Source organism: Monomorium pharaonis, chromosome 10 (assembly GCF_013373865.1).
Source record: "Monomorium pharaonis isolate MP-MQ-018 chromosome 10, ASM1337386v2, whole genome shotgun sequence".
NCBI lineage: Eukaryota > Metazoa > Arthropoda > Insecta > Hymenoptera > Formicidae > Monomorium > Monomorium pharaonis.
In genome coordinates, this window is record NC_050476.1 from 7,476,501 (window position 1) to 7,495,081 (window position 18,581).

The 18,581-nt window shown below is 27.8% G+C and overlaps 2 protein-coding genes across 5 annotated transcripts in view; both read left to right on the top strand.

Moving 5' to 3' along the window:
- LOC105834024 (lachesin) overlaps nucleotides 1-18,581 on the top strand; it is a 63,511-nt gene that overhangs the window by 29,857 nt on the left and 15,073 nt on the right. For 2 of the 4 annotated variants that reach the window (XM_036292737.1, XM_036292738.1), the window contains exons 2-3: nucleotides 1-14; nucleotides 83-154. The exon at nucleotides 1-14 is cut by the window's left edge and continues 32 nt beyond it. The exons of the other annotated variants lie outside the window; for them this stretch is intronic. The gene's annotated coding sequence lies outside the window, so the exon portion shown is untranslated. The remainder of the gene's footprint in view (nucleotides 15-82; nucleotides 155-18,581) is intronic. 4 annotated transcript variants of the gene reach the window in all.
- On the top strand, nucleotides 5,373-6,268 carry LOC118647737. Its single transcript, XM_036293174.1, has 2 exons — nucleotides 5,373-5,402; nucleotides 5,765-6,268. The coding sequence occupies exons 1-2, from the start codon at nucleotides 5,373-5,375 to the stop codon at nucleotides 6,266-6,268; spliced, it is 534 nt and encodes a 177-aa protein (XP_036149067.1).

Consider the following 18,581-nt stretch of genomic DNA (forward strand, 5'->3'; position numbering starts at 1 on the left):
TTTGTGTGCAAAACGTGAGTATATAATTAAAATAATATAAATATTTATATTAATAATTATAATATAATTTTATATTATTAAGGTGATTCGTGGTCTGTACAGAAGACAGTAAAATTCAACCAAAGGATATAAAGGATTTTAAAATTATTGAAATGTAAGTAATAAAATTATATTGTATTTTTAAATATGCAAGATATTTTATTTTCAGTACCTAGGTACAGGTACAAGTATTCTAAAAAAAATGTACCAAGGTACAGGTATTATTTTCAGATTTTCAAAGTAAGGGAGGATTCTAAGATGCCTGTGAGCATCAACATTTGGCTCATAATCTGTTTCACGACTGACAAATTTGTCAGTGTGCAGTTTAGATGAGCTGAGATTATTATATGTATATATACGATAAAAATTATAATTAGTACCAAGATCTAACTGTAGATCATTTCAGCTTTTTTAACTTTATTGATATGTTTAAACATATTGATTTTTTATAAAATATATTACTAGTATTCAATGAGCCACTACTTTGAACCAAGTGCAACCTGTCATTTTATCAATGAGAATTTAAATTGAAATAGCTCGCAATGTCCAATTGTTCACATTCAAAAGAATTATGTTAAAAGTATTTACGATATAGAAATAATTTATATTTTATATGAAATATAATACTTTTATCGAACTTTACGTTTGTTAAATGTATATTTAGTGTTATCCAAAAAAAGTAACTAAAATGTATCTAAATATAGGTACCAATACATAAAAAATTGTATCTAGATATAGATATAAATATAGATATAGGTACAAGAGATAAAAAGTATCTCGATACTGTACCTAGGTACATAAATAAATAATATGTACCTAGTTATAGTACTTAAGTACTTGTACTTAGGTACTACACACCACTGAATATAACCCACACAGCAAATATATTTGTAATATAATCAAATATCTTTTTTGTACTTACAATTTTAAATCAATTTTAAGGTATTTTATTGTTAAATATTTATAAAATTCTACATTATATTACTTGATATCATGTATTGTCCGTAAAACGATATCTCTAGAACATTTTCTCGAATTTTGAGGCATTTTTTAATATAGGAATTAAAGATTAGAATAAATGTAAAAATTAAATATATGTTTGTGACTTTTTTGAATCAGATTCTTAAGATATCTTAAAATATCTAAGTGTTATGTAACAACAGATATTTTGATATATATTTTGTTGTGTGGTTTATTTTGTAAACAGATGTTTTTCTACTTATAATTTTAAACAAATTTTAAGGTATTATTATTAGATACCTTAGATATATGTAAAATTCTGCAGAATGTCATTATTTGTTTAAAACCAATAAGATAATAATTTTACAACATATTTTATAAAAAACATTAGCCTATTGTAAATATAAGAATTTAGAATTATTTAAAATAAATATAAAAATAAAATTTCACATTTAACGTTAAATTAAATTCAGAAACATTTTAAAATATTTTGATAGTAACTATTGTTACGCAACAGATTTTATTAATGATATTATACATTTTTTAACACGTATTATCTTGACGTATGGATATCTTGAAGATATTTTTAATATCTTTTGCTATGTTGAAATGTTATGTTCTCTTTATTTATTATTGTATAACTTATGCTACAAAATGTATAATTTACAGTTTTAAATCCATTTTAAAGTATCTTATCAGGTACTTATAAAATTTTGCAGGACATTTGATTGCAGGAAATTATTTATAATTTATATATTTATTTAAGATAAACTTCCGTTTATTTAAAAATCAAATATTTTAGAGATAGATTTTTTAGAAATATTTTTAAAATATCTTGGTAGTGACTTGTAATTGTGCAACAGATATTCTGACATATAGATATTTTTAAGATATTTCTGTGATGGTATAGTTTGCTGTGTGAAATATAGATATATATTAAGATTTCTGTGATATATTTTGCTGTGTGGAATATAATAGATATTGTCTCAAGAGACACGGTAGTAGCTCGTGCCAAGTGAGCACGCAGCGAGACCGACCGTGTTCTTTACGTGAGTACGCGATTTTTATTTTTATTTTTTTTACATGAGAATATACAAATTTATAAAATTATACTTATACTTAAGAGGATGCTAAACTGCCCATCAAACTTGATTGAGGTCGATAATGCAGAGTCATTATTTATCCTTGTTCATGAAAAAATTTGCTTTAAAATACAAGTTATATAGCTTATACTTACAAATAAATGGTGTTTCGCAGTTTGGAATAGAAGGTATTTATGTGATCAAAAATTTTATTCATTTAAGCGCTTTTATTATATAAATATCTTTTTTTTACGGCTTGTAATCGTACGTTTGACGATTATAGCCTTATTCCTCAATCTATTCCGAACCCGGGAACACCATTTATTTGTACGTATAAGCTACATAACTTGTACTTTAAAGCAAATATTTTTATAAACAAATAAACTTTAAAAAATTTTTTGCATTTTTGGTCTTTATCTAATCGTCCCTGGGCTTATTTGTGTACGTACTTTAAAAGTGTAAAAGGATTATCAATTCTGTAAATTCAATTCGAAACTAAATGGTTGAACAGTATGTTGGTAAAACATACGACTTTAGCATCTTCTTAAACAGCATACATTTTAAAAATGTATTAATTCTAAATGGTAAACTTATTTTATTCTTAAACGTTATATTGGGTTATATGTTGTTAATGTATTATTTTTTCCCAAGCATTCTGTGTTATGATTAAATTAACTTAAGTGTTATATAGGGTGTTAATAAACCTTTGCATAATATTTATATCATTGTGTTGCCCACGAAAATCAAAGATGAAAAGCTCTGTAAAATTTTTCGGTTCCATGCGTACAGTTCTTATAATTATTGTCAGAAAATAGTGAAATATTGCCAATGTACGCACGGCTATAACGGAAACACGAGCGCGGTGAGAAACAAAACGATGGTCGTTGTGCGTGAGGAGTGATATCCGCGCTGTTGTTCGCCGCGAAGCGAGATCGCAAACAAAATTCATTGCTATTCGCAACGTTGTTCGTATAACAACTAAGGATGGTCGACTATAACTCATAATTAAAATTTTTCACATAAATTTTTAAACTGTACTGCATAAATTGCAAAGCTAAAAAAATTTAAAGTTGATTGAAAACATTAAGAAAATTATTTCATAGTATTATACTTGAATTTTGAATCAATGAAAGCGAATAATTTGTTAGAAATCCGCTACAGCTTATGCTCTTTTGTAATTTTGCAAGCTTATCAAAATTGTATGTAAAATTAATATATTTTGTTATTATCCTTATAGCAGGTTACTTTACAGCTTTCAGAAGATGTGTCATAGTATTTTCAATGATAAACTACAGTTTTACATTAATAAAACCGAATAATTCATTAAAAGTCTGCCGTTTCTGATTTTTTCTCGTAAATATTATTAATATTATTAGCACTATTCAAAGAAATATTTATTTAAATCCAGCATTTTTTCCTTTCAGTGCATTACTGGCAATTGTATTGTCACAAATCGTAAACGCACATAAAACGTAATATTTATAAAATGTAAGTACACTTTCACAAACACTGGACTTCACAATTTGTGGAGTTTATTCCGTGTAAAATTTCCAAAACGAATAGGAAACAATTAATTGTTCATGAATTATTCGCTTTTATTTATTTAAAATTCAAGTATATCAATGAAATTAATATGACATAGTCTTTGGAAGCTGTTAAATAGTCTTCAAGTATAAAATATGTGGCAAAAAATATTAACCTTACATATTTAATCGATAAAGTTGGAAAATTGCGAGAAAAAATTGGAAGCGGCAGATTTTTAATGAATTATTCGGTGTTTTTAATTTAAAAACCTTTAATTAATATTAACCTTTAATAAATATTTGTTTTAAAATTTAAGAAAATGTTTTTTTAACATTTGGTAAATTATTTTTTTAATATTTACTAAACATATTTACAACAAAAGCAAAAAATTGATTACATTGTTAAATAATTTTATACATTTAACGTAACTCATCAATCTAATAAATTTCTACGACAATTTTGTAAAGGGGAGAAGACTATATACATTTCAGCCAAGCCACAGTACCTGTTAGAACAAAACGCTAATAACGTAAAAATAATCAAAAATAAATATTTAAAAAACATTTATAAAATATTGCTTGCTGATTGGGCTATATTAATGGATAGTTATGAACTAAAATATTTTACTTTATTACTATTCTTTGGCTAGTATTTATTTATTTCAACACAAATGTTATTAAAACAATTTTATAAATTTTTCTTTAATAATATCAAAATATTTTGTCAACTATAATGATCGATATTTAGATAAAGTAAAACATTTACTGTATTACTATTTTCTTTGGCCAGTATTCATAATTTGATTTTGTAATAATTGCCTTAAGTTTATTCTTTAAAACTCTTATATTATTATTTTTACTACAGAGCATTTGAAGATGAACTCAAGACAATCTTAAATATAAGATCAGATTATAAATACAAACCTTTAATATTTTAAGATATTGGCTGCTTTGTGTCTATACAAGGATATGAAGAATTTTTTTATGACGAAAATGACATAATTGACAATAATATTAATTTTAGTTGCTGCATCAATTTTAATTTTGGTACTAACATAATTATTTATGTGATATTAAAATCCTGTCGAATTTTGTATTCAATATTTATAAATTGTCAAATTCAATTATTAAGATGCCGGTGCTGATGTGTCAAAATTGTTTTGAATTTTGTGTTTTGTCAAATTCAATTGTTAAAGTAGTGGTGCTGACGTGCACACAAGAGTAAAGTACGTTAAAAAATTAGTTACATTGATTTTGGTATCAAAATGATTGTTTATGTGCTCTTAAAATAAAATATTTTTATTAAAAATTTTATTTTTAAGTGTATAATTAGACAATCATTTTCATCTTAAACCTGATGTTGCAACTATTTTTTTTAGGTTTACTGTTGTATTTCTGTTAACTGTTAATAAAATATTTAATATTAAAGAGGTTTATTTAAAATCCGCCCAAATTTGCATCAAATCCTGAATTTTGATAGATCTTTATGCCAATAGCAATCCCTGAAATTTCCAGCCCCCCCCCCCAAAATAATTACACAAGAGTGGGAAGGCGGAGAGTCAAAGTCAAAAATTGCATCTCAAATATCTCCGAAATGGTAAGAGCTATTGAGATATGTACTATAGAAACGATTTTAGCCTATTTTTACCCCTTTAACATGTTACAAAATTCTAAATTGCCAAAAATGGCATCTTTCGATTTTGTTTAAAATTTAATGTGATTCTCAACGAAATTCCCTGCAAAACAACGAAAACCGCATGTTGGGGAAATGTTTGGTTCGCGAGTTACAGATTTGAGGGTAAAAATAAGGTAAAAAATTGGGGGACTAAAAATTTCTGGGATTGCTATTGGTATAAAGGTCTATCAAAATTCACAGTTTGGTGCAAATATAGGGGTGGGCAGATTTGGCTGATTTTGAATAAACCCTTTTGTTATAATTGCATTATATAATTTGATTTTGTGTGCAAAATTTTTTCTAAGAACAATGATGTATTATTTTGTAGAATAATTGCAAAATATTGTATCATTGCCGTGGAAGATTGTTACAATGTAGATTTTATCTTGTTCCTTTTTTATTGTTTTGTAGATTTTATTTTTGCGGTTTAGGAGAAAATAGGTAAGTATTTTTTTATTTAAGTTTTTAATAAGATTTAAACAAAGGTACTGTGCGTTTGTAAATATTGGGTGCTGTGCGTCTGCAAGAAACGGGTGCTGTGCGTTTACGAGAAACGGGTGCTGTGCGCTTACAAGAAACGGGTGCTGTGCGTTTACGAGAAACGGGTGCTGTGCGCTTGTAGAAAACGGGTGCTGTGCGCTTGTAAAAATCGGGTGCTGTGCATTTGCAGAAAACGGGCGCTGTGCGCTTGTAAAAATCGGGTGCTGTGCGCTTGCAGTAAACGGGTGCTGTGCGCTTGTAAAAATCGGGTGCTGTGCGCTTGCAGAAAACGAGTGCTGTGCGCTTGTAAAAACCGGGTGCTGTGCGCTTGCAGTAAACGGGTGCTGTGCGCTTGTAAAAATCGAGTGCTGTGCGCTTGTAGAAAACGGGTGCTGTGCGCTTGTAAAAATCAGGTGCTGTGCACTTGTAAATATTGGGTGCTGTGCCCTTATAAAGGTTGGGTGCTTTGTATCTGCAAAGATCTGGTGCTGTGCGCTTGTATAGATTGAGTGTTGTATTTTAAGTGTAGTTATATAAAAAGAATAAAACAAAAATGTCTGCGAAAATAAGTGAACAAATGTCATTAGAACAAAGAAATATTATTATTAATGGTGACTGGTTAAATTGTGCACATATGGATCATTTTGAACAGCTTTTAAAAAGCTATTCGGATTATAGACCTGTTGAAACGTGGCGAATACAAATTCCTGATACGATACCACCTATGCCACAAAATAAGAAACATATACAAATTTTATTTAGTATATCTGATCCATTGAATTTATATTTACATGATATAAATAAATCATTGAATGGACATTGGGTGTGTTGTTATTATGACACAAAAAATATATTTATTTATGATTCACTTAATAATAAGAAATTGCACAAAAACTATGAACAATTTTTGAGACAATTATTTCCATTTTATTGTTTTGATAAACAACCCGTTAAATTTCCTCCTGTGCAACAACAACCGAATACTAATGATTGCGGGGTTTTTGCAATAGCTTTTGCTATTTCATTGTTATTTAATATTAAACCTGAAGACGTGAAATATGACTACAGTTTAATGCGTTCGCATTTAGTAAAAATTTTTGAATCAAATGTAATCGAGCATTTTCCTCAAGATGTAAAGTATGGTTTTTGTCAGAAAGTGCTTCCATTAGCAGTAATAAGAGCAAGAGCGGCTGACGCAGCTCGTAAATGTGCTAAAAGTCAATTTGACCAAAAAAACATACAACAAAAATTAAATCAATTACAAAAAAATTACGATGATGGATTACATGAAAATTATTCAAAAGAACAAAATGCATCAATTAAGCATTTTTTTCAAGATTCAAAGTATGTTGCTCAGAAAGTTCCATTAGTAGAAAACGTAAAAGAGATTAAAGCGACTTGTACAAAACGCAAACACGAGGAACAATTGTACCTGTTAGAAAAAAGTCATGATTCTAAAATAAAACATGTTAATAAAAAAAAACGAAATGAGCGAGAAATGATCCTGTCGTTAGAACAGAGAAGTATCATTGCAGAAGGCAGATGGTTAAATGATTTGCATATGGATCATTTTAATTATCTTTTAAAGAAATATTCAGATTATGAATTTGTCGAAACATGGCGAATACAATTAATGAATACTATACAACCCATACCGACAAACAAAAAGCATATACAAATATTACCATCTACGTTGTTGGGAACACATTGGATATGCAGTTATTACAATACAAAAAATATATTTATTTACGATTCTCTAAATGGAAAAATGTTGAGTGATTGTCAGAAACAATTTTTACAAAAATTGTTTCCAACTTATGACTTTGTCAAGAATCCTGTCACATTTTTTACTGTACAAGAACAACCGAATGGTAGCGATTGTGGCGTTTTTGCAATAGCCTTTGCTGTTTCGTTATTATTTAACATAAATCCCAACAAAGTAAAATATGATCATAGTTTAATGCGTTCACATTTAATAAAAATGTTTGAATCTAATACAATTGAGCATTTTCCTCAAGATGCAAATTATACTCTTCAGAAAGTGCTTCCTTTAGCAGTAATAAAAGCAAAAAATACTGAAACAGTTTGTATACGTAAAAAATGTCAATATAAAAATGAACAACAAAGTATATTACATACAGCAAAATTAAATGTACAATTAATAGTAGATATAAATGAAGATGATGATAACAATGTTAATAAATCTTTGGAATATCAACATTGCTCAAAAGTAGAAAATATTAATAAAGAGAATTCAGAAAGTTATTGTATTAGTAGAAGGAAACGTCAATATAAACAGAATTTAGAAATTAATTGCGCTGTAAAGCGGCGTCGATATTATCAAAATATTAAAAAAAATATCGCTAAACAAGTTGAACGATATCACAAAAATATAGAAAAAAAACGCGCTAAACAACTTGAACGATATCACAAAAATGGAGAAAAAAATCGCGCTAAACAAGTTGAACGATATCACAAAAACAGAGAAAAAAATCGTGCTAAACAAGTTGAACAATATCATAAAAATAGAGAAAAAAATCGTGCTAATAAGAAATATTGCTATAATCAGAAATTAGAACATAATCGAATTCAGAAGCAATATCGTTATAAAAAGGATTTAGTAAAACAACGTAAACAAAAACAAAAACGTTATTTAATAAATTCTCAGTGTGAACGAGAGAGACAAATGCAATATTCTGATCGCAAATGGTTATATAACAAACGTTATTATAACAAAAAGTTTAAATCTAATGCTATAGAAAAAAATATTGGTCAAAGTATTATTAAAAAATACGAAAAATTTTGGTCAAAAAATTACATACATATGCGTAATCCGGTAACAATAACAGATATTATGAATAAACTGGATATTAAAAATAACATTGAAAGACGATTAGAAGCTGAAAGAATTTTGCGTTGGTCTATGCATATTAGAAATAATTATATTCACAATATGTATAAAATATTAGCTGTATTGAAAAAAAAGGCTGAAATACACTTAACTCTCGTTACTGAGTGTTTAACAATTGATGATAAATTACATGCATTATGTGGTATATCGGGTCATACAGCTTCTTCCGAAAATTATTTTATCGATTCTACATATAGTGAACAATTTACTTCATCGCAACCTTTGATAACAAATGTGAAAGGTCAAATTATAAATGTATTACCTTTGGTAGAAGCACAAGCTAAAAAAGCATGGTTGTGCAATACTTTGTGTAAAATTAATTCACTTGTAATTGATCGTTATAAAAAATTTCTCGAAGCAATAAATACATGTACTTTAAAGAAAATACCAGAACTATTACGCAAGGTTTGTCAGAAATGTACAGTAAACGATTTGACTGACAAATTAGGTCATACACAGGCTTGTTACATTAATCCAAACCTTTGTAAAGCGATGTCTCTTTCTATTCAGTTATTATCACCTCATTTTCCAAAGGTGAGATTTATTAAACGTTTGATTTATCGAATAAAAGCAGACTATCGAAAGTTAATAAATCTAGAAAAGGCTTTAAATTGTGGCGATATCGATACATTAAATGAACTTATAATTTTGGCACAAGATCGAGTAAATATCTACAAACATCATCAAAGTTTAACTGATTTGAGTGATGATGATATTATTTCTAAATATAGCAAAGCATTTAAAGCGTTGACTAAACGTTCCATGGACACACCTCGATATGTTTGTGTTTCATGTGAGAGACTTTGCTATAAGAGAAGTGTATCTGAAATTAGTAAGGTTAAAACACAATTAGATATTCCAATTTGGAGAGATTTAATGGCACATATAAAAAAACTAAATATTGATCTGCAATACATATGTCTTTATTGCCAAAGAAAATTCCGTAACGGATTAATGCCTGCTTATTGTATTTTAAACAATCTATTTATCCAAAATGTTCCCGAAGTAATATCGTCTCTTAATTCATTCGAAAAAATGTTAATACAAAGAGCTAAAGCATTTCAAACTATTGTTAAAATGGGAACTGTGATGAATAAAAAGTTGCCTCATAGGCAGATGGTACAGAAAGTAAAAGGTAGAACATTTCATTTACCTTTACCGTTAGAACAAACAATGAATAAAATATGTTCAAAAACTGATGCAATAAATAAAAACAATATGGAATTGTACATTTTGGTTAGAGGTATTCCGACAAAAGCAAAAATTATTTGGGAAGAAATGGTAAATCTTAAAAAAGTATTCGATGCTTTGGTATGGTTAAAACGTAATAATCACCTTTATAAACACATTATACTGCCAGATACTTGCGATGGATTATGTTCGGAAAAGAATGTAGAATTTTTTGAAGTAAAAGAAACAGAAAATGATACTGATTTTGTATCGGATAATGATGATAATGATGGTATATTATTGAATTCCAAAATTGAAATGCAAGAAACAAAAAATAATGCAGAAGCTATTGTTTTAAATCTTCAAGGTGACGCTATGTTAACTCAGGTTACTGATGACAAGGATAGTTATTACGAACAGTATACCATTTATCCTTTATATGAAAAGAAAACACGTGAAAGTGCTAACGCTTTGTATCAAATGTTAAAAATTGAAGAATTACCTCTGGATAACCGTGAAAAATTTTTAGATCTATTGTGTTTTCCAGATTTATATCCTTTTGGTGTTAATGGACAACATGAAACTAGACAAATTAAACTTTATGAACATGAATATATTAAATGTCGTTTGACTTCTAAACATCCCCAATATAGATTAAATCAACAATATTTGTTTTATTTATTAAATAATGCGAATAATCGTCAATTAAAGCGCGGTATTTATCAGAAATTAAATGTAACCAATTTGCGAGATCGTTATACGGCTTTAGAATATTTACAAGCAGTGCAGAAAGATTTATTGGAGTCTGATTTGAGTACGATATTTTCTACTTTAAGAAATACGGCACAATATTGGCGTAGACCAAGATATGATTTAGAATGCATGATACAACATTACGGACCCGCGACATGGTTTTTAACATTGAGTCCTGGTGAATGGATGTGGGATGATTTAGGTCAATACATTCGTGAAGTAAATGGTTGGTGTAACGATTCATCTTCCACCAGTGCTCTTGTTGCTAGGGATCCCGTATCAGCGTCGAGATTTCTCGATAATAAGTTTAAAGCAATGATTGATTTCATTTGTTCTGAAGATCATCCGATTGGAGAAGTTACACATTACTTCTGGCGACGAGAATATCAAGGTAGAGGGATACAACATTTTCATATGTTAATTTGGATTAAAGATGCACCAATTATTGGTGTATCTTCTGAAAAAGAAATTTCTGAATTTATTTTACAACATGTAACTTGTAAAATTCCAGATAAAAATATTTCTCCATTATTATATGAGCGGGTTAATTCATACCAACAACACAAACATAACAATTATTGTCTTCGTTCTAAGAAAAGGGGACGTAAAGTTGGTCGTATATGTCGTTTTGGATTTCCTCGCTCTGTTACGGATACATTATGTTTAAGAGATGTTGTAAGTTCGATAGCAGGTAGAAAACAGTTAAAGTCTAGAAGTAGGCTTTATGATCTTCCTCGAACGGAGAGGGAGGGTTATATAAATGACTATAATCCCCCTACTCTTACTGCATGGAATGGAAATATGGATATACAATATATTGGAGAAGATTCAAGGTTTATTAATATGTACATAAGTAAGTATGTAAGTAAAGCAGGACAATGTGAATTATCTGAAGATATTCTTGATTGTAAAAATCAGACAAACAAATCAATAGCGAGTTGTCTTTGGAATATTGGATTACGATTTTTAAATAATAGAGAATGTGGTGCTCTTGAAGCTGCTGATACATTGCTAGGTATTTCTTTATATGGAACTGATCGAGATACGACGTTTAAATGGTTGGATACGAATCAGATACGATATAGAAGAGTGAAAAACGTTAAGGAAGTTGAAGCACTCGATGGAGATTCTACAGATATATTTTGTGCGTCTGTAATAGATGACCATTATCCACATAGACCGAAAAAATTGGAATCGATGTGTTTATATGAATTTATGCAATGGTATGATATTACGAAAATTAAACCACAAAGTAAAAAAATTAAATATTACAAGCTGGATAATGGTTATTACCTTAAACGGCGACAACGTGGACATCTCATTAAACATTATAAATATGATGTTAAGACGCGGCCGGAAAATTATTTCTTTTCATTACTTCTTATGTTTCAACCATGGCGAAAAATGGAAAATCTTAAAAATGATTGTGATACTTATGCAGAATCATTTCATAAAGTAAAATTACATCTCGTCGAAGCATTGCAGTATCATGAAAAATTGGAAGAATTGAAAAAAGCAATTGAAACTGTAAACGAATTGGTTCAACAACAGATTGACGAAAAACAGCATCTGTCTCAAGATGATCCTGATAATCCAATAGGTGTTCAAAATATTCAAGCTGGTGAAGCAATGCAAGATTTTAAAGATCTCGATGGTCACGAAGAAGAAATCGATATATCTGAAATGATTTCAAAATTGAATGCAGATCAAAAAAGAGTATTTGATAGAGTCATTAATACCGTGTCAGATAAGAAATCGTTATTACGACTATACGTTAGTGGAGAAGGAGGCACTGGTAAAAGTTTCTTGATTAAAACTATTAAATGCTGGATAAAACAAAATCTTAATAAGGATACTGCAATAGCAGCGCCTACTGGTATAGCAGCGTTTAATATAAATGGTTTGACGGTACATAGATTACTTCAATTACCCGTTGAACATGGTTCTACTCCTAAGTATAAACAATTAGCTGATCACGTATTAAAAGTTTTACGAGCAGACCTTAAAAATGTTATTCTTTTTATAATTGATGAGGTATCAATGATATCTAATTTGATTTTATTGTACATACATTTTCGATTATCTGAAATATTTGATACTATTGATTGTGATGATGGTTGGTTTGGTCGAGTGCATATTCTTCTATTTGGAGATTTGCTTCAATTACCTCCTGTACATGAAGATCCTGCCTTTGTAGATTTATCAAATATAAAAGTTAAGAAATTTCTTGGTTCCTTAAATGCTGTTAATTTATGGACTACTTTGTTTAATTACGATGAATTAACAATCAATATGCGCCAACAAGGAGATGGATCTTATCGTGAATTACTTTCGAGAATTCGTATTGGTTTACTGACAAAATCTGATTGTGACATTCTTGAAAAAAGAAAAATCTCTTTTATAGGTAAATCTTTCGAAGCAAGATTAGGTGAATTATGTAATTTTATTGATAATTTGCCTTCTGATACCGTTTGTTTACTGCCTACTTGTCATATGTGTGATGTTCTTAACAATGCAATGTTAAGTCGTATTGCTTCAAAGGAAATATTATTAATTGCTGAAGATGAGATTGAATGTATTCCATATATTAAAAAAAGAATAACAAAGGTATTGGCGGATAATGATGATGATAATAGTAGGACAGCTGGGCTTTTCAAACGAATTACAATTAAAATTGGAGCAAAAATTATGATAAGACGTAACATCGATGCCAGTTTAGGTCTTATAAATGGTACAATTGCTACAGTTATTTCAGTTGTGCAAGATCCGTCTACGGATTATGTAGAAAAAATCAAACTTCTTTTACCATCTAATTTAGAATATTTTATTGAAAGAGTAAGTGTCAAATTTCAAGTTATGGAAAATGCATTTGTTATTAGGAAACAATTTCCAATATCTTTGAGTTATGGTATTACCATTCATAAGGCCCAAGGATTAAGTTTGCAAAATGTTGTTACGGATATAGGTAATTCTGTGTTTAGTTGTGGTCAGATTTATGTTGCATTATCCCGAGTGACATCTCTGGATGGATTGCATTTAATTAATTTTGATCCTTCGTGTGTAATAGCTAGTGAAGAGGCAATTATCGAATATAATCGGTTGAAACAAATACATAAACCGGAAGAACAAGTTATTACTATTTCAAAAGAACGATATCATAAAGTTCACGATATGCCATGGACATTAAGGAAGACAATTACTTCCGTTCAACAGTCAGATCAAAAAGTTCGACGTAGTACTGCTTGGATTCTACGTGGTTTTCAAAATACTGACAAAGTTTCATGTTATGCAAATGCTGTATTGCAATGTTTATTTCATTTAAATATTATTAGAAAACAATTATTTAATTCTGATAAATTAAATGTTTTAAGTATTTTAGCTCACCGATATGAAAATGGAATAAATAATTTGAATACCTATGCAATACGAGAATACTTAGGAGAGTATTTTTCAAATTGTATTAAACGAGATGTATTCGATTTTCTTACAGCTCTTTGTACAAAATACGATTTTATAAAAGATTTGGTAGAGCATCAAGTTATTCTTACTACTCGATGTAAGTTATGTAGTAATACAAAAGTTACTACGGACAATAATGTTATTCTTTCAATTCCTATTAACAATTTAAAGAAAAAAAGTTTTAATCTTAATGATTTATTAAATATATCATTTTCACATTGGTTTGAATTACACGATAAATCATGTGAACGTTGTGAAGGAAATGAGTTATTAGTTAAGAAAGAAATAAAATTGACAAAACAGATAGTTATTATATGTTTAAGTCTATTTTTATTACAAAATAGTAATTTAGTAAAAGTACCACAAAAATTTAATTTATGCGCTATCCCGACAAGTAAAATATTAATAGCTGGACAAGTATATAAAGTTATGAACGCTATATTTCATCATGGTTCATGTATTGAAAATGGTCATTTTATAAGTATGTGTAGAGAAGGATCGTATAGCGATTGGATTGAAGCAGATGATGTGCAAGTTACAAAAAAGCAATGGCCTAGAGGTGCTAAAGATATTTATATATTATTCTTAGAAAAAGTTGATAATAAATAATATATATTCAGCAAAGTATATATTCTTAATTTAATATAAATATTAATAATATTCAGCTTCTTTATAAATATGTTCAGCAATGTAATCATTTAAATTTCTTAATTCATTGATTGATTTTTGTCTTATGTGTAAATGTTTAAAGTTATATTTGTGGATTCAGCAAAGTATATATTCCTAATTTAATATAAATGTAATTTTTATAAATATTTAAAAAATTGAGAAATTTTGAATTGAGTTGTTTAATTCATTGATTATTTATTTGTATTATGTGTAAATGTTCTTTTTACACAATAAAGTTGTATTTGTGCATAATGCAATTTATTAATCAATGTTAAAATATTACTTTAATTAATCTATGTTACATCATAAGTTATTTTATCTGGGATTTATTTGATACAAAATAAATGTGATATGTATGTATTTAAGTTGAATCAAAAGTGATTCTTTGCTTTTGGAAAAAAGCTCATATATATATATCTATATTACCTAGGTTGAATTGGTTTAAATTTCATAAAAAGTATTATCTTGAATTTATTTCATACATAAATAAATGTGATTTTTTCCATCTAAAGGTATATATTATTTAAGTTGAATTTAATCAAAAGTTTTATCTTGGATTTGTGATTTTTTCCTTAAAATAAAAAATCACTTAGTCTATGTTTCAACTTAGGCCTGGTTCCAAAACATGCTTTAAAGGAAAATTTTATTTAAAAATTTATAGTGTTATATTCGTTATATAAACTTCAACTTCTTAGTAAAATTTTTTTCAAAGAGAAAGTTTTAGAGTGTAACCTTAAGTGATCTATAAACCTAAGTAGTTAAAAAAAAATATAAAATGCGTGATAATCAAACAAAATTACCTTTTTAAAAAGGTACAAAAAGCGCTAAGTGTGTAGTTTTCCTTTAATAAAAAATTTACAAAATTCAAGATAAAACTTTTGATCAAATTCAACCTAAGTGATATATGGAATAGAAAAAAATAATTTACTTATGTATCGAATAAGATATTTTTCATTAATTCAATCTAAGTGATACATACATCAAATTCAATCTAAGTGGTCTATAAACACTACAAAATGCGTGATATCTCAACAAAAATTACCTTTTTAAAAAAGGTAAAAAAGGCGCCAAGTGTTTGGTTTTTCCTTTAAGCAAAAAAATTATTGGATGCAACCTAAGTAATATAAGGAAAAAATCACAAATTTAAGATAAAACTTTTAATCAAATTCAACCTAAGTGGTATATACTTTTGGATGATTCAATATAAGTATTATATACTAAGTGTGTCAAATTCAACCTAAGTAATATATAGTAAGTGTGTTAAATTTAACTTAAGTAATATATAAAAAATTTACAAAATTCAAGATAAAACTTTTGATCAAATTCAACTTAAGTAATATATGCAATAGAAAAAAATAATTTGCTTATGTATCAAATAAGATATTTTACATTAAATTCAATCTAAGTAATACATACATCAAATTCAATCTAAGTGGTCTATAAACACTATAAAATGTGTGATATCCCAACAAAATTACCTTTTTAAAAAAGGTAAAAAAAGGCGCCAAGTGTTTGGTTTTTCCTTTAAGCAAAAAAATTATTGGATGGTTCAACTTAAGTAATATAAAAAAAAATTACAAATTCAAGATAAAACTTAATCAAATTCAACCTATTCCTGAAATTAAAGTTTATACTCACACACACACAAAATAACTTCTCTACAAAAATAGTAATATCTGAATTTTATTCAACTTAAGTGATATTTTCTTTTAAGGAAAAAATTACAAATTCAAAATAGAACTTTTAATCAAATTCAACCTAAGTGGTATATACTTTTGGATGGTTCAACCTAAATATTATACTCACACATAAATTAACTTCTCTACAATAATAATGATATCTAAATATTTTGCGCCAATTATAAGAACAAATATTTTTATAAAAACTAAAACATTATTACTATTCTTTAGCCAGTTTTTATAATACAAAATTTTTTAGATTTGACACTATAAAATTAAAGTATTACGTTTTTTTTTTCTACAAAAGTAATGATATATATAGAAAATGCGCCAACTATAAAGTAGATGTTTATACAAGCTAGAACACCTACTTTATTATGCTTTGGCTGACATTATAGTTTAATTTTTTATTAAGCCCGTATCAGACTAGAGATTGATATTGAGATTGAAATGAAATATAACCAATTAGTTAGTCAAATTCTAATTCAATCTCAATCTCAATCTCTAGTCTGATATAGCTTTGATTGTCTTAAGTTTGTCTTTAGATACAATTTCGTTAATTACGAAGTATTTTAACGATAAACTTAAGAAGATTCTTAAATATAAGATTAAACTATAAATATTAGCCTTTTGTATTAAATATTGGCTGCTGTGCGCCGATACGAGGCTGCTGTGCGCCTGCAAAAAACAATTGTCAGGAAGTATATTGGCAAAGAGTAAAGAAAATAATATTGAGCTGGTAAATAAGTTTTAATACAAACAAATTATAAATATTACAAATAAATATTTTAATACAAATAAATATTTTACTACAAAAACTTGGCGCTGCTAAACCGAATAATTTGCCAGCTCTTCCTTTTTCTCTTGTATGTGCATCTGAATGTGTGTGTGTGTGTGCGTGTGTGTGTGTGTGGTGTGTGTGTGTGTGTGTGTGTGTGTGTGTGTGTGTGTTTAGTATATAACTTAGTTTATAGAGAAGCGATTTACTTAAGTTTAGTATAATATAACTTATTAGTTTATAAGGAAGCGATTTACTTTTAAGAAAGTAGTATCTGTCTCTTATGCGTGCATACGTTCGAATACCTGTCTCTCTCTTTTTCTTTCTCTCTCTCTCATGCATGCGTGTATGTTATATGTATTGTTTTAATATGTAAGTGAGATTGTAAAAAAATGATTTTGTATTAAAGCAAATTATTCGGTTTAGCAGCGCCAAGTTTTTGTAGTAAAATATTTATTTGTATTAAAATATTTATTTGTAATATTTATAATTTGTTTGTATTAAAACTTATTTACCAGCTCAATATTATTTTCTTTACTCTTTGCCAATATACTTCCTGACAATTGTTTTTTGCAGGCGCACAGCAGCCTCGTATCGGCGCACAGCAGCCAATATTTAATACAAAAGGCTAATATTTATAGTTTAATCTTATATTTAAGAATCTTCTTAAGTTTATCGTTAAAATACTTCGTAATTAACGAAATTGTATCTAAAGACAAACTTAAGACAATCAAAGCTATATCAGACTAGAGATTGAGATTGAGATTGAATTAGAATTTGACTAACTAATTGGTTATATTTCATTTCAATCTCAATATCAATCTCTAGTCTGATACGGGCTTAATAAAAAATTAAACTATAATGTCAGCCAAAGCATAATAAAGTAGGTGTTCTAGCTTGTATAAACATCTACTTTATAGTTGGCGCATTTTCTATATATATCATTACTTTTGTAGAAAAAAAAAACGTAATACTTTAATTTTATAGTGTCAAATCTAAAAAATTTTGTATTATAAAAACTGGCTAAAGAATAGTAATAATGTTTTAGTTTTTATAAAAATATTTGTTCTTATAATTGGCGCAAAATATTTAGATATCATTATTATTGTAGAGAAGTTAATTTATGTGTGAGTATAATATTTAGGTTGAACCATCCAAAAGTATATACCACTTAGGTTGAATTTGATTAAAAGTTCTATTTTGAATTTGTAATTTTTTCCTTAAAAGAAAATATCACTTAAGTTGAATAAAATTCAGATATTACTATTTTTGTAGAGAAGTTATTTTGTGTGTGTGTGAGTATAAACTTTAATTTCAGGAATAGGTTGAATTTGATTAAGTTTTATCTTGAATTTGTAATTTTTTTTTATATTACTTAAGTTGAACCATCCAATAATTTTTTT

Excerpts from the sequence above, each read along its gene's own strand:
- LOC118647737 (XM_036293174.1), top strand. The coding sequence starts at position 5,373 with ATGTTTGGTTCGCGAGTTACAGATTTGAGG. Across the intron at positions 5,403-5,764 it reads CGCGAGTTACAGATTTGAGG|GTACTGTGCGTTTGTAAATA; the intron begins GTAAAAATAAGG and ends ATTTAAACAAAG.